The sequence below is a fragment of the Cervus elaphus genome, chromosome 7 (genome assembly GCF_910594005.1).
Source record: "Cervus elaphus chromosome 7, mCerEla1.1, whole genome shotgun sequence".
Taxonomy (NCBI): Eukaryota; Metazoa; Chordata; class Mammalia; order Artiodactyla; family Cervidae; genus Cervus; species Cervus elaphus.
In genome coordinates this window covers 40,206,148-40,221,615 of record NC_057821.1, presented here as the reverse complement: position 1 = coordinate 40,221,615, position 15,468 = coordinate 40,206,148, and the positions used below count along the sequence as shown (strand labels likewise).

The following is a 15,468-nucleotide window of genomic DNA, read 5'->3' as shown; positions in this document are numbered from 1 at the left end:
AACTCTGCAAATACTTCTCCAATATCAGCTGGTTGAATGTTAGGCTTTGTTAATGGAGGGTACTCTTGGGAGTGGAGGCGCAGAGGTACTGGAGAAGGAAGAGGCTTCTCTTTCTGATTCTTGCATGCTTATCTCTTTGGGCTCCCCTGCAGAGCCTATGGTTCCTTCCAGCAGTGCCCACTAGCCAACAACAAGCAGCAGCTTCCCAGGGCAGTTTCCCCCAAAACACCATTTTTTAGATGGCTTCATGGAGTGGTATGCTGCTGGCATATCACCTTCCTGTAAGTGGCTGCTCTGGGCACTTTGCAGTGAACTCTGATAAAGTCACTTCTCTGTGGATAGCTTCTCTAAGAACTCCAGGGAGGATTTAATGGGTTCCATGGGGGCCACCAAAGAACTGATGCTTTTGAACTATAGTGTTGGAGAAGACCCTTGAGAGTCCCTTGGACTGCAAGGAGATCCAACCAGACCATCCTAAAGGAGATCAGTCCTGAGTGTTCATTGGAAGGACTGATGTTGAAGCTGAAACTCCAATACTTTGGCCACCTGATGGGAAGAGCTGACTCACTTGAAAAGACCCTGGTGCTGGGAAAAATTGAAGGTGGGAGGAGAAGGGGACGACAGAGAATGAGATGGTTAGATGGCATCACCGACTCAATGGACATGAGTTTGGGTAAACTCCAGGAGTTGGTGATGGACACGGAGGCCTGGCGTGCTGCAGTCCATGGAGTCACAAGGAGTCAGATACAACTGAGCAACTGAACTGACCGACTGGCTGACTGACTGATGGGGCCACAGCAGTGAGCCACAATCATGCCCTCTTCAAGTAGGAGGTAGCTGGGGTGTGGGGTCGGGGGCCAGGGCCAGGGTGTTTCTTGGCCACTCTATTTCAGTTTAGGAGTGGTGACTTCTCTCTGTATCTACTCTTCCTCCTATATGCTAACTGTTCTCTTTGCCTGTTAGTAGCCAGCCTCCTTTTATTCCAGTTCTATTAATAATTGGTCATAGTATTGAACATAGTCCTCTGTTCAAATTACTATGTAGTTTTGCTCTCTTGACTAGACCCTGACTGAGACAAACCTTCTTTTAGTCTTGGTTCTAAATGCAATATTTCAAGTCACTGTGAGTAATTTTGATTACTGAGCTTCACTCCTCAGGAAAAACTCAAATAAATGATATTCTGAGTCCTTTCATTTTGATAACAAATACACTTTTATATTTGAAAGTCAGTTTTGCTGGACACAGAGCTCTTGGTTCTCGTTTTCTTTCTTTGAGTATTTTAAATATTTCACCATTTTCTCCTCACATGAAGTAGTAATTTTGAAGTCTTATGGTAATACAATTTTCTTTCAGAAATATTTTTTTTACCTAAATGACCATTTTAAGAAATGTAAAGTATAGTAATTTTACTACCTAGAATATATCTTGTTTATTCTGTGCTTTCAGGTACACAGTACACTCTTTCAGCATGAGACTTCAAATACACATATGAATATACATATGAATATATATGTGAATAAATACATAAATAGACTATACGTACATATGTTCTATTTCAGGGAAGGCTCTCTTGAATTATAATGTGTTATATCTGTTAGCTAGCTATGGTTTTATCAAGAACTTTTAATTCATATGTTGGATTTTCTTTACTTGTCCTCAATATTTTTCTCTAAAATCATTTCTACCTGTTTTATTTATTTAAAATCTCATCTTCAAAGTCTAGTTTTCTTGAGCACCATCTGTATTTACTTCTGTGTTCCTTCTAGTTCAGTTTATCTGAAACCACTTTTTCCTCTTATTTGTAATTCTTTCCCCAATTGTTACTTTCCGAAGGTTTTTAAATTCCAATTTCTCTTTCACATTTTATATAATTTTTTTAGTATCTTCACAGTTTTGACCTGATTTTTTCTGGCATTGACACTATGCAATTTTTATTTGTGGTTTGATCTCATACTCTTGTATTTGGGGGTCTGTGGCGTTATCTATTATCTAGTTTTGTAAACATTGCCCCATCCATGCATTTTTGGTTTCACTATACAGTCTGTTTTGATGTGGTGATTCATGGAGATTCGAATTCATGTACTGCCTTCTTCCCAGAATCTGTTTATGTTTTAAAGACTCTGAATACTTCCTTTTTTGTGTCCCTGAGACATCAGTCCTTAGCTGAGTATGACGGGAAGGTACTAAGGTTGTTCGGGGTGTTGTCTGGATTGGCAATGGTGCGTTACATCACATCCTCATTCTTGAGTGATGATTTATTGGTTATAACATTCTAGGTTGTCCACAGTTTCCCCTCTGTACTATAAACGTTCCACTATCTTCAGGATATTTTTACTTTTATTGTCAAAAGCCATATTGTCATGGCTTCCATTTCTTTCTAGTTAGGTTATGTTTTAACTGCTCTTGTTTAAGATCATTATTTTTCTCTTTGTTTAAATTCATCATGTATGTGTTGTATGTATGTTATTTTCCTAAGACTTGATGTGCTGCTTCAATGTAAAGAGTCATCTTTCTTCAGTTCTAGAAAATTACTGGCCATTATTGCTTTTTCTCTCTTTTGGAATGCCTATTAGATGTACTGTTGAACTGTCTTATAATATATAGAACCTCTGAATTTGTTGGTTACAAAAGGCAATAATTTTATTCTTGACTTCAGCCAATTAGAATTAGGTTTATTACTGAAACAGCAACACTCTTACTTTCTCAAAAGAAAAGAGAGAAAAAGGTGGTCCCTGAAGCTATTTGATTAACTGTAACTAGGTGTTCTTGAAACCTAAACTATTTCTGAACTTTCTATGCAAGTCAATAAATTCATTTACTTTTTCTCCCTTAAATCAGTTACAGTTGGATTCCTGACAACTGCAGTGGAGTCCTGATTAATATAAATGTCTATGTGAGCAGCATTATGCCAGGTTCTACCTAATCAGTGGTATTCAAAACAAAGTCTGTGTCTCCAATAATCACAGTATTTACACTCATTCTATTTTCTCTTCATTTATTTCTTTCTTCCCTTTCCTCCCCTACCCAAACTTGGAATGCATGTTTAAACATTACAATCTCTTCACAGTTGACTTTTTAAAAATTATTTACTTATTATTTAATTTTTGGCTGCACTGTCTTCATTGCTACACTTGGGGTTTCTCTAGCTGCGGCCAGTGCCGGGGAGCTGGGGCTACTCTTCCTTGCGGTGCGTGACCTTCTCATTGCAGTGGCTTCCCTTGTTGTGGAGCACCAGCTCTAGGCGTACGCTTCAGCATTTGGGGTTTACAGGCATAGTTGCCCCAAGGAATGGCGGATCTTCCCAGAGCAGGGATCAAACCTGTGTCCTCTCCATTGGCAGGTGGATTCTTAACCACTGGACCACCTGGAAAGTTGATTTTTAAAACCACATTTGTAAGAATAAACCTAGCTATAGGCCACCACGATCTTTCCCTTGTTTTGGATACACTCTATATTGGTATTGTCTTAAGTAGTTCTCCCAGTGCTTCATGAAAGTCTTTCCCTTTAACCTATCCATTAGCTTCTTAAAGGCAAAAGTTAAGCCTTTTACTTTCATTTCCCAGAGCAGAGTCAAGAATGATTCTGGGATTCATCATGTTGACAACTATACCCACAGTACCTGGCCCCTGTGGATCTCCTTCCTGTGTGGGACAGGGGATACAAAGATATATGCCTATCACTTAACCAACTTAAGGACTTTGGAAGGCATACTAAAATGTAAATGCATTAAGGTGCTATATATATACAGTTCAGAGGAAGGGGAAATCATGCCTGGGCAATGGTACTCAGAGGAGGTTCCAAAGCCCTGAGATGTGAACAAGGCCTTTCCTGAACAGAAAATAAAGGGCAGGCGCCAAAGGTTGAGACAACGAGTCTGAGAAAAGGCACAGTTTTGCTGAGGCAGGCTTGTGTCTGCAGCAGTGGAAAGTAAGATATTGCAGACTCAGATTAGCTCCAGGACAAGGACAGAATCTAGCTCTTAAATCAACATAACCCCTTTTCTCTTAGAATCAAGATCGCTGCAGCTGAGCCATACCACCTTGATAGGTCCCAGTTTGGTTGTTAATTTCTTAACCTCTGAGGATATGCCTTGTATCACCTTGAGTACAAATGGGTGAGGGGACCAGTTAACTGGAATGAATGCAGGCGGAATTAACTAACAAGTCCTGTGCTTAGAGACCAAAACTGTCGCGGCTGCAAACAGAAAAGGCAGCGCTGACCCCCGGGACCTCTCTCTGAACAACTCCTCCTCCATCAGCTGTTCCTCCAGGGGCAGCCGGAGTCTACCACCCGTGAGACTATCTGGAGAAGCCTTGGGCCTTCAACTTCGTTAAAAACCGCAAGAGGTGTGTGTGGGGGGGTGGGTGGGAGGGGTCGGGGGCGCGGAGGGGTGACAGTTGAGCCGAACTAGCGATAAGCCCAGGACGTCCAGCTGAGTAGCTCCCCGACAACCATAACCGGCTCGGCAGCTCCAAGGCCTATTCCACACCCCGCCTCCTTGCTCCGCTCCGCCCCGGCGACGTCCACGGGGGCGGGGTTTCCGCTTCCGGTGGCGGATTGTTGACGCCTGCGGCTGCTGCGGTGGCCACCGGGCCGTTGGGGAGGGGCCAGTAGGGAAGGGAGACGGCGCAGTGACAGGGCCGCCGAGGGTGCAGCTGAGGCGGCCATGGCGGAGGGGCCAGAGGAAGCCAGAGGCCGTCCTCCCGGGCAGGACGACGGCGGAGGGAACCAGGAGTCCGTTCCTTCCCTAAGAGGCCTTCCTGCCGCCGCCGCCCCACTGTCCCAGGACGGCCCGCAGGCCGAACCCCAGGCCCCGGGCCGGCCCCCAGCCTCGGGCCTCGCGGCCGCGGCTGAGGAATCGGAGCCGCCGCGCGAGCTCGAGAATCGCGGGGAGGCGGCCTCCGGCTCCGACTCTGGCTCCGGCGCGGGGCTGCAGGAGCCGGCAAGCTGTGAGGCGTCCGAGGCCGCGGCCCCGCCGGAGAAGCCGGCGCGGCTGAGCGCCCGCGAATACTCCCGGCAGGTGCACGAGTGGCTGTGGCAGTCCTACTGCGGCTACCTCACCTGGCACAGCGGCCTGGCCGCCTTCCCCGCCTACTGCAGCCCCCAGCCGCCTGCGCCCAGCTACCTCCCGGCCGCCGGAGCCGCCGCCGCTCCCCCGGCAGCCGCCCCGCCGCCCCTCCAGCTGGGCTATTACAACCCCTTCTACTTCCTAAGCGCCGCGGCAGCCGGGCCCGAGCCGGGGGCGCCCGCCGGCATCACCACTCCGGCTCCGGTCGCCGGCCCGGCAGCCCGCGCCCCTCACCTGCAGCCGCCGGTCCGTGCAGCCGCGGCCGCGAGGGTGGGACCGGCCGCCGCTTCTCGAGCCCCGAGCGAGACGGGGCGGCAGGCAGGTGAGAGGCTCTTCGGGGCACGTGCTGGGTGGGGTGGGGGGTAGGGGCGGGAGCCCGCAGGCTCTGCCCTGCGCTTGTCGCTGCTGCTGCCGCCGTTCGCCGTAGTTTCTCCGCGTCTCTCAGTTCCCAGGGTGTCCAGCGAGGCCCGTTTCCTCTTTAGACCTGGCGCTCCGGATCCATTCCCTTACTCCCCGGACTAGTCGCTTCCAAATGTAAAGAAATGTTTGCTCCTCAAACCACTTGCTGTTACCTTGCTCTCCACGTTCTGGACTGAGACCCAGAGCTTAATTCTCAGATGGTAAAGCCGGTTTGGGGGGAGAGGAGGTGTTGGCCGGTAATGCTGGTAATAATGATTTATAGTTTATAACTTCTATGAATTAGCGACAATGGAACTGACGGATATTAGAGGAGATTTTCATGAATTCAAATGGAATTATGAACCTTGGCTTAATCCTGTATATTGTCTGTATAGTCTCTTTACTTCTGTATGGATATTAGAATGTTTTGAATTATTGACACCTTTTAGTTTATTATTTTTATTTTATTCAGATAATATGGGACAAGACCTAGTTGCCTGAATTTGGTCCAGAATCTAGGATGGCAGCTTATTAATCACTGAATTTGTTAAGTACATAGAAAGCGGGACAAATGAATAGGGGTAAGGTGAGCCGCACAGGGTTTAATTTTCTGCCATAGGCTTGTAATTACCCGGGTTCTCATTTGAACCCCTGGTGAAATGTACTGAGTACTTTAAATGATGAAATTTACCTGTGAAATAACTTTTAAACATTAAGGGGGTAAAAACAGCTTTAAATTGCTATGAAGTAGCATTGCTGTGTTTTAATAACATGCCCTATTGAAGTCAATACCAGTAATTGTTTCAAGGTTATAAAAATTTTTTATCAGTAAGTTGTACCTTGACTTTACATTCTCCATTGCCTAGGTTGGGTTCCAAGGGAACGATTAGCTTTCCTAACTTTTTTTTTTTTTTTTTTTAATTTACAGGCAGAGAGTATGTTATTCCATCCTTGGCCCACAGATTTATGGCAGAGATGGTGGATTTCTTTATTCTCTTCTTTATAAAAGCGACCATTGTCTTAAGTATTATGCACCTGAGTGGAATAAAGTAAGTTAAGGCCACTTGCAGAAAGGTTTTAACATCTACTGTCTAGAGGTCTTGCTTTAAGTTTTTTCCCATGCTTACCAGTGATTGGGTAACTTGTTTGCCAGGGTCAACAATTTCTTTATAGGAACTTTGTCAGATTTACTTTCTTGTTGGTTTTAAGAAATAACTACAAAAGAGAGAAAAACAATAAATCCTGCAAGATGTGGGAGAATTTCACCTATAAAAGTAGGTAAAAGCTATCTCCAACCCTGGTTTGATTTTATTCACTATTTTCTTAGGGTAGGTACAAATTTTTCTCTTATAAATTGTTTTCAGAGTGGAGTTCCTAAAGACAAAGGCATAAACTGTTAATAATTAGCTAGATGCCATTTTCAAATGGGGCTGCCTGTATACATCAGGCAAGTTCTAAATGAATTGCAAAGTGAGCCATTTATTTGAATAGTCTTCCTTTCAGAATAATAGTCATAGTAGCAGTTATCACTTGGTAAGCGCTTTCTACCTCCTGGGCTTTGTATGGACTTTTTTTTTTTGGCCACACCCCGCAGCCTGTGGGGTAACCCGCACCACCTTCAGTGAAAAGCATGGATTCCACTGGACACCAGGGGGTCCCTGTATGGACTCCTGCTCTTGCTACCGCTATTAAGTGAGATTAATACCTCCATTTTATAAAGATTGAAATTTGGACTTAGAAAGGTTAAGCCCAGAATTTACAAAGGTAAATTTAAAAAAATAAAGAGCGTTAAGTTCAGACCCTGGTGGTTCAATTTGAGGGCCTTTGTCAGGAAACCTGAATGGTTACCATGATTCTCTCTCTCCCTCCCTTAGCCCCTACACATCCAGTCAAGTACCAACTCCTTTCTGTCAGGATTTCAGTTTTCATCATTAGTGCTTCTCCCTAGTCCCAGTCACATCATCACTTGCTTGGATTGTAACACAAGTCTTCTAACCGATATCTCAGTTTACCATCTCCTGTCTTATATTTAATCTCATAAATTCTGATTCTGCCACTCTGCTGCCTTAAAATCCTTCAGTAGTTTCTCATTGCCATCATAAGTCTTAATATCTTCATGTTTTAACAGATACCCTTGTTTCTTAAACTCCCTTCCCTGATGGCTCAGCAGTAAAGAATCTGCCTGTAATGCAGGACATGCGGTTTCAGTCCCTGGGTCGGGAAGATCCTCTGGAGGAGGACATGGCAGCCCACTCCAGTATTCTTGCCTGAAAAATCCCATGGACAGAGGAGCCTGACGGGCTACAGTCTGAAGGGTCACAGATTTGCACATGACTGAGCATGTATGCCTTATTTCCTAATCAGTCACTTCTCACACAATATTTGAGCCATACTGAACTGCCTACAGCTTCTGTCATTACTCAAGTCTTTCTCCCATTATTCCCGCTCTCTCAAATGTTTCCCCTAGGCGGGCCAACTTCTCTTCATCCTTCAGATCTCAACTTAAATGTCATTTTTTCGAAGCCTCCACTAAGATGTGTTCCTGGTATGTTTCCAGGTACTCAGTGCTTCTCTATGATGCCCTTTTCCCACTTGACTCACTCGCCACTTTATCCCCAGAGCTACACTCACTCATGGTAGTGCTCCTTATTTGTTGAATAAGATAATGTTTTGTGAAACTAGATGATTAGAAACCTAAAGATTAGTTTGCGACTTCAAGTTTATGGCTTACACTGATGACAAAATACCAATGCAACTGCTCTGGTAACACATTCTCTATAACCCCAAACTGTTTTTTGTAGGGATATCTCTAAGTTTGCTATGCATTACATAATAGAAGAAATAGACGAAGACACATCAATGGAAGACTTGCAGAAAATGATGGTTGTGGCACTTATATACAGATTATTAGTTTGTTTCTATGAGGTAAGCTACTGACTTCAGCAAATATTTAACAATATAATTTTAGATTATCAGCCCAAGACAGAAATATTGTAATGGAGATTTTTAATCATGTATTTGTCAAATGTCTTTTTTCTAAATTTTAAGATAGTACCTTTTCAAGTTAAAATTTTCTGAGCGGAGAAATTGTACAATTTCTTGGTAATACATTTCAGTCGTTTGTCCAAAAATATTTTAAGTTGGTTGTGGAACGTATAATGTGTTTTTCCATAGAACCAACTTGCTAAAAAATAATGGCTCATAGAGAAATAACTGCAATAGACATCTTGTGGTATTTGAGGATATTAGAGACCTACAGAAATGCATTAAAAGATTAAACTTTAAGTATTTCTATGGAATTCTTCCAACTTGAAAATGTTAAAACATGAATCATATGGCAGGAAAATACTGGTATAGTTGAGCCAGTCAACTGTTTTACAACTGTCCTTCTTTCCTTAGATAATTTGCATTTGGGGAGCAGGTGGAGCTACCCCAGGGAAGTTCCTACTAGGACTTCGAGTTGTGACATGTGATACATCAGTGCTTATTGCACCAAGTCGGGTTTTAGTGATTCCGTCCTCAAATGTTAGCATTACAACGTAAGTTCTTTTCTTAATCTACTACATACTTATGAATTACTGTACTTAAACCTTATCAAATGATGTGACTTACGGAAAAGTGTTTTTAGGATGTTGGTTCTTCATGGCATATAATAGGCTTACATTTAATAAGTTTAAAACAAAGTTTGAATGTTTTTCAATAACAGTGATTGACTCCTTTTCAGTATACACATCTTCAAGGGTAAGCATTTTATGAAGTGGAGGCCACAGGAATGAGAGGATTGGGGTGTGGTGCTCGCTGTGTCAGTGCTCCAGGCCTAGCTTTGTTTCTATCCTCTAGATCTCTAGTTATGATGGAGTTTAGTTAACTGCTGCCTTGAAGCTTCCTTTTGGTGCCCCATCTTAAATAGGCAATAGGAGTTTTGACATGCTCCTGCTCTTAAGAGAAAGAGGTTGTAATACTCATAGTATTAATGACTAGCTGTTGGCATCTAGCTCTGGGGTAAGGTGTACAGATAGTGATAATGGAAGTTGTGGAGGTGAGTAGATGGTAATCAGCTGAGCAAAACAAGGTTCTTACTGGAATTGCTGCCAGAATGATTCAGAGTTAGATGGTTATATAAAGATATATAAACAAGAGACTTTAGGGGGTTTGTTGACATCTTCAAAATTTCCTTATTTTTGTGATTCTAATCTTGGACTACTACTTTTACTGAGAATCAATATTGGCTAATATTTGTTCAACACCTTGTAAACCAGGCACTGTTTTTAAAAACTGCATGTGTATTCACTAACTTAATCCTAACAGCCTTATAAGATATATGTTATAGGTACTATTATATTATCCTCTTATTACAGCCATGGACACAACTAATAGTCGGTAGAAAATGAACCTAAAGCCAAGTCAGTCTGGATTCAGGGCCCACATTCAGCTGCTGTGCTATTCTGTAACGGTTCAGTGCACTAAAAGGCAAAACTCTAATGATAGTAGAATAATTCCCCATTCTAAGCTCCTGTTGAAAGCTTTTTAAAGCTTTCCTCAATCACAGGACAACAGGGACTTCTGTGGTGGTTCAGTGGTTGAGACTTCTCACTTCTACTGCAGGGGGCGTGGTGCAGGTAGAATTCCTGGTCAGGGAACTAAGATCCCACAGCACAGCCAAAATAAACCACAGGGCCCCCCAAAGAAAGAAGAGAGCTGATAAACCAATACAGTACTTTGAAATGCTGGTGCTCTTCACAGAAGGTAGAAAATGGGACTGTACTAAACCTACTCAGTTTAGAAGATAGTGAAAACATACAGAAAATAAAGATATTAAAAGTAGTGAGTGACCATAGAAAAGGTGGGTAAAGGGAAGTTACTCTGTTCTTTTGGCAAAATACTAGAAAATACTCTAAACTTTTAATTGACATTCTAAGACATCATTGCTTTTCATGTGAAAGTTCTAAAAGTCTAATTTTATGTTATGAAGTCTTTAGAACTGGCCCAGGTGGTTTGATCATAATATAATGCTACTTGAAAGTAATTTAGATATAAAAGGTTAAAACTCTCAATTATACTTTGAACGTTTTAAATACATTCTGAACTTGACAGTCTACTAATCTATATGTAGTTGGTATATAACTTTATCTGATTTTTTTTTTTGCTTTAATAGGTCCACTATACGAGCTTTGATCAAGAATTTTTCTATTGCTTCTTTTTTCCCTGCTTTCATCACACTGCTGTTTTTTCAGCATAATCGAACAGCCTATGACATTGTAGCAGGAACCATTGTAGTAAAAAGAAACGGAGTCAGATGATGCCCCAAAAAGCCATGAATTCCGTATTCTCTGGAATGACAAGACTAAATTATGTGTCAAGGCCATCAGTGTCCCTGGGTTACATTAATTGATTTAGAAATTAAAGCAGTCGATCCAGTGTGATGCAAGTGACTATGCTGAAAGTATTGATGTTACTTGAATGCCAAAGAACTTTTCCAGAAGAAAAACCTGTTAAGTCCAAGTGTTAAAATTTTTATATTGAACAGAAGGCAAGTGGTGTCGACATCAACAACAGACAGTATATACTTAAGATCTAAGGTATTAGAATTTGCTGAATGCACTTTCAGGTTTGAAATCTCCAAATGAAACTTTAAAAAGTTATTTTGGTTTATCCCAAAATGATGGAAAACGTCCAGTTGTGTTTTGTAAACACATTCATCTTTTAGTTAACACGTCTTGAGGAAATTTTCATCTTTGATTTCTGGGGGGAGGGAGTGGGGACACACTTCATAATCTACTTGGCTCCCATCGCAGGAGGCGGTGAGTTAGCTCCAAGAGAAGGGGAAGGTTGAGGCCAGCCGGGCAGCTCCCTGGTCCGAAACGTTAAACCTGTACTGCGGTCTGCCGCAGGAGTGAGGGCTTCACAGCTGCCCTCAATGCCACACATGTCCTTCAGGACAAGTACTGCATGAGGAGGAAGTGCTAGGTCACATTGCGATCTTATTTTTTTAAGAAAAAGGTAAGTTAGTGACTGCTTTTAATGGGGTGGGTGTGGGGGAGTAAATTTTCACTGTAAATTTAAATTGAAATTCATGTGCAGATGTTTTCCGTGCCCTAAATCAAACTATAAATATGTGAGGAAAAGTTAGTCCTACCAGACTGTGGCATATTTACTGTAAAACAATATTCCCAGTATGTGCACAGCATGAAGTATTAGTGCTTTTCAGTGTTCTGAGTATAACTTCTCTTTATATACAGAATATTCACATACTAGTTTTAGTTTTATTATACTCCATAACTTCTGAAACATCAAGGAGTTCAATAATACTAGCATTTCATGATTAAATAAATAGTAGTAGCCTATGAAATACTTAGCAATTTTCCCATTAGGGACTATTCTCTAACAAGGAAGAGTAGCATGTCCATTGTCCTAAGTTCTTTGGTTCTGTGGGCCACCAGCTCATTTGGAGTCTGTCAGGGATGATGTTTTGAGGGAGATGTGTAATACCGTGTGTTGCTATTTTATTCTTCTGTCGCTGAATTGTGTGTGTGCGTGCTTTTGTTAGATGGCCCAGTTAGCTGTGCTGAGATATATCTGAACTAAAAGTTGTCTTTCTTAGGCATTTTCTGCATTTTCTCTATTTTCCCCCCAAAACACTAAGCTGTACTGAACAGTTCATATCTCAGGTGCTTTTAGGATCAATCTAGGCTTTATTTTGGTCATAATAAATACATTGCTATATTACTGTATCAATTTTTAAAGTGGGTCTTTTTGACATTTAAAATGTATTTTCGGTTTGTTTATAGAACCTTAACAATGTCCTTAATACTTTTGATTGTAAAATTTCATAAACCATGGATTTAATATAAAATTATTTTGAAAAACATCACAGAAAGCCTATTAGTTAAATGTGTTATAATACTAAAACAGATCATTCACTTGTTGTTTCTGGGAAGATAAAGTGTTATGGCCCTTCACAGTAAACAAACCAAAACCATCCACTAACCTTTTTAGAGTAGATTATTAGGAAATGTTACATAAATGGTTACATACTTAACCAATTAGTAGTGTATACATTATTGGCATATACACACCTCTTTGCCCTGGATTGGGAATTTGAGTTGAAATGTACTCTTACATACTGTGGAATTCATCTTTAATGTATACTTTCCTCTCAGATAATTGGATGGTTAACTACCTGGGCTATTTTTACTTACACAGTAAAACAAAAGTAAATACATAGTCCAGTTTGATTTATACATTAAAATATTGCACATCTGCTATACACAAGTGATTCAGATTAATATCTATAATAGATGCATTTAGAGCTATCTCAGGATTCAAGTTAAACTATGTAGCCCTATAAAATAAACATTATTATTCTGTCTGCCTTTACATGAAAATCCAAGTCTGATTATGAATGCAGCACTTAGGGAGATTTTGGATTCCCAAATTTGAGGGGAAATAAATGACAAAATGGGGAAGGTTTTTTGGGGTGGAGCCCTCTGTTTTCAGTATACTTAATTATATTTGATTTATAGAAATGCTGACTTTCTGTGTAGAGCCTCATACTGAAGCTCTACAGCCTAAAAAGGCAAAAAGAAAGCTGTCTTCATAGTATAAATACTATTCATCACTTTTACAAAATAATAAAGGAACAAAAATTAGAAGTCATGCTGAGAATACTATTTCAATGAACATACCATACATAAAACCACAGAACAGGCAGATAATTGAGGCATCTAGAAAATCTACCCATTCCTAAAGCAGCCCGAGTGGCCCCAGGACCTTGAGACAGTCTGACACTCAGGCGCACGCTGGGCTGAGGCGGCGAGCAAGCTGTGCTTCTGAATCTGTGACGCGAGAGCCAGTGCTTCCCGTGGTACTCGTGTGGCACTGGTCCAGAAGCTACTGCTTTCTACCTAAATACTCACCTCATTTCTCCCAAATATTTAGGATTGAAAAAAAAAGCATTTGACAGTTTTGTTTAAATTTATAAACGTCTTCAGTGTTTGTTTCAAATGACAATAAAAATTGTTTCAACTCTTTTAGATTTTTTTCCCTTAAGTAACTTGCTGGGTGTTTCATGGAGGCATAAATAGTTCCAGCAAAACAAAGACAGGAGTTGAAAAATTAAACTGCTTTTTGCTACTTGGGGATAAAGGGCTTTTTGATGGGAGCATGGGTATTAAATATTTTCCTTCTATACTTATCTCTATGAAAACAGGCTGTTCTTCCTTTTAAAGAATATTCCTAAATAATGGCATTATTCCTAAAATCTGGCAAGTATTTCAAATACTTGCCACTTCTCACCCCTCTATGCCAAAGGCCAAAATTTATCAACATGTACTTGCCTGGGTAAAATTCATCTCAAACTGTAGGCATATTTCCTTGCAGTTTCATTTATAGTATGGTGTGACCCACAAACAGTAATCTGATGGCCTGCCTAATAAATAAAAATTCAGCATTCTATTTTTAATAATTTATATGCCACCACTTTGTTATTGTCTCAATAAATACCTGGTCATCAATGCTTTTGTGTTTTGCCTGTTTCTTTGAGGTTTGCTCTAGAATCTCTTGCTTCCAAATACAGCTGCTCTAGCATTCTCTGCTTTCAGGAGATGAGTGCTTTCAGAAATAGAAGTCTATCCAAAAAAAAAAAAAAAAAAATGATCATCCACTTTGAGGTATATTCTTTTAGCAAGTCACTCAAGTTAGCTGTAGATGACTAAGCTTTTGATGTTAAACTAATCCTGTCCATTCTGTAAAAGCTGTTAACCATTCCAGCCACCGTGCAAGATATTAAAGACCCACATGAGGAACAAGAATTCAGTCACAGCTAGTCAAAGAGGTGGGCAGTTTAATCTTATTCCAGTCTTATGAGCATTCCCTATTCAAACATTTACAACAGAACTAGATCGACAGGATCCTCAAGAAATACAAGAAAAACAAAACAGGTTCCTCAAGAAATAAAAAGACAATAAAGGATAAACTTAAATGGAGTTAAACTAGAGTGTGGTCTGAGTCCTGTAGACAGTGTGCTGTTAGGCACCCAGCCACTCCACTCTGGAACTACAGTGGATGTCAGAGATTAAGTTTCTAAAAGTCGCCCCACGTGAAAAGGAAACGAAAGCTCTGACATAAAGCTGTTGTATGTAGCTAGACCCAACACATTCCATTTTTCTCACTTTTACTATACCAAGTTTGTTAGTTTCCATTAGACAAGGCCAGCACCTGACATACTAATATAGTTAAAGAAACCATAAGTTCTTCCCCAGGTTAAACCAGGAAGTTCATGGACTGGTTATAAATTGCTAACATTATTAGTCCAACACTTTTATCTCAAATAATAAAATCCTAATTATGTGAATAATTCTAAGAGAAATTCCTAACATATTAGCTAAAGACTTACACTTCAGTTGTCTGAGCTGTACTTTTTCTTAACGCCTCAAACTGTAAATTACTAAAAAAAAAAAACCCAAAAAACAAAAACCTACCCCTTAGAAGTGGCATGCCTGGATCTCAGGCATCGCAAGTCTTCCAGGCACTTATTGAATGATTTTTGGACACTGTCTGAACCCAGTGAATGCATGAAATCTCTGGTGCATAGGTCCGAGAATATACATTTGCCACACCCCACCAAACATACTGATACACGTTCAGTGAGAACTGACACTTGCAAATCAACTAAATTATATAAACATACCTGATTATTCAATCTTTCTGCATATGGCTTTCTTACTGTCAGATTATTTTCAGTTAAAAACAGTTCCTCATTGATCCAGCATGAAAAGTGGGCTATCTATTTTCTTTCTGTAACGTTTCCCCGTCTTCCACAAACAGCACTTGACTTTCATCTGTGTATGGAACCCAAGACTGCTATTACAGCCACAGGGAGTGGGTCTGCAGCCTGCACCAGTCTGAAGAAGAGATGCGTCCCCTGGGCTTCAGTAGGGAAAGATCTGTGGTTGGAACTGCTACCAGGCGTGTGTTCTATAGCTGCCATGTGCAGCCTGAGA

General features: G+C 41.0%; 1 protein-coding gene and 1 long non-coding RNA gene across 2 annotated transcripts; one reads left to right on the top strand and one right to left on the bottom strand.

Moving 5' to 3' along the window:
- Nucleotides 1-2,981: 2,981 nt before the first annotated feature.
- Nucleotides 2,982-5,557, bottom strand: LOC122697566. Its single transcript, XR_006342110.1, has 2 exons — nt 5,303-5,557; nt 2,982-3,364 (listed from the first exon to the last, which is right to left on the bottom strand). It is a non-coding gene; the product is annotated as an uncharacterized LOC122697566 (long non-coding RNA).
- On the top strand, nt 4,546-13,980 carry FAM8A1 (family with sequence similarity 8 member A1). Its single transcript, XM_043908462.1, has 5 exons — nt 4,546-5,390; nt 6,396-6,516; nt 8,269-8,392; nt 8,867-9,006; nt 10,623-13,980. Exons 1-5 carry the CDS (start codon nt 4,667-4,669, stop codon nt 10,765-10,767), a joined length of 1,254 nt encoding a protein of 417 aa, XP_043764397.1. The 5' UTR covers nt 4,546-4,666; the 3' UTR covers nt 10,768-13,980.
- The last annotated feature ends 1,488 nt before the right edge of the window (nt 13,981-15,468 follow it).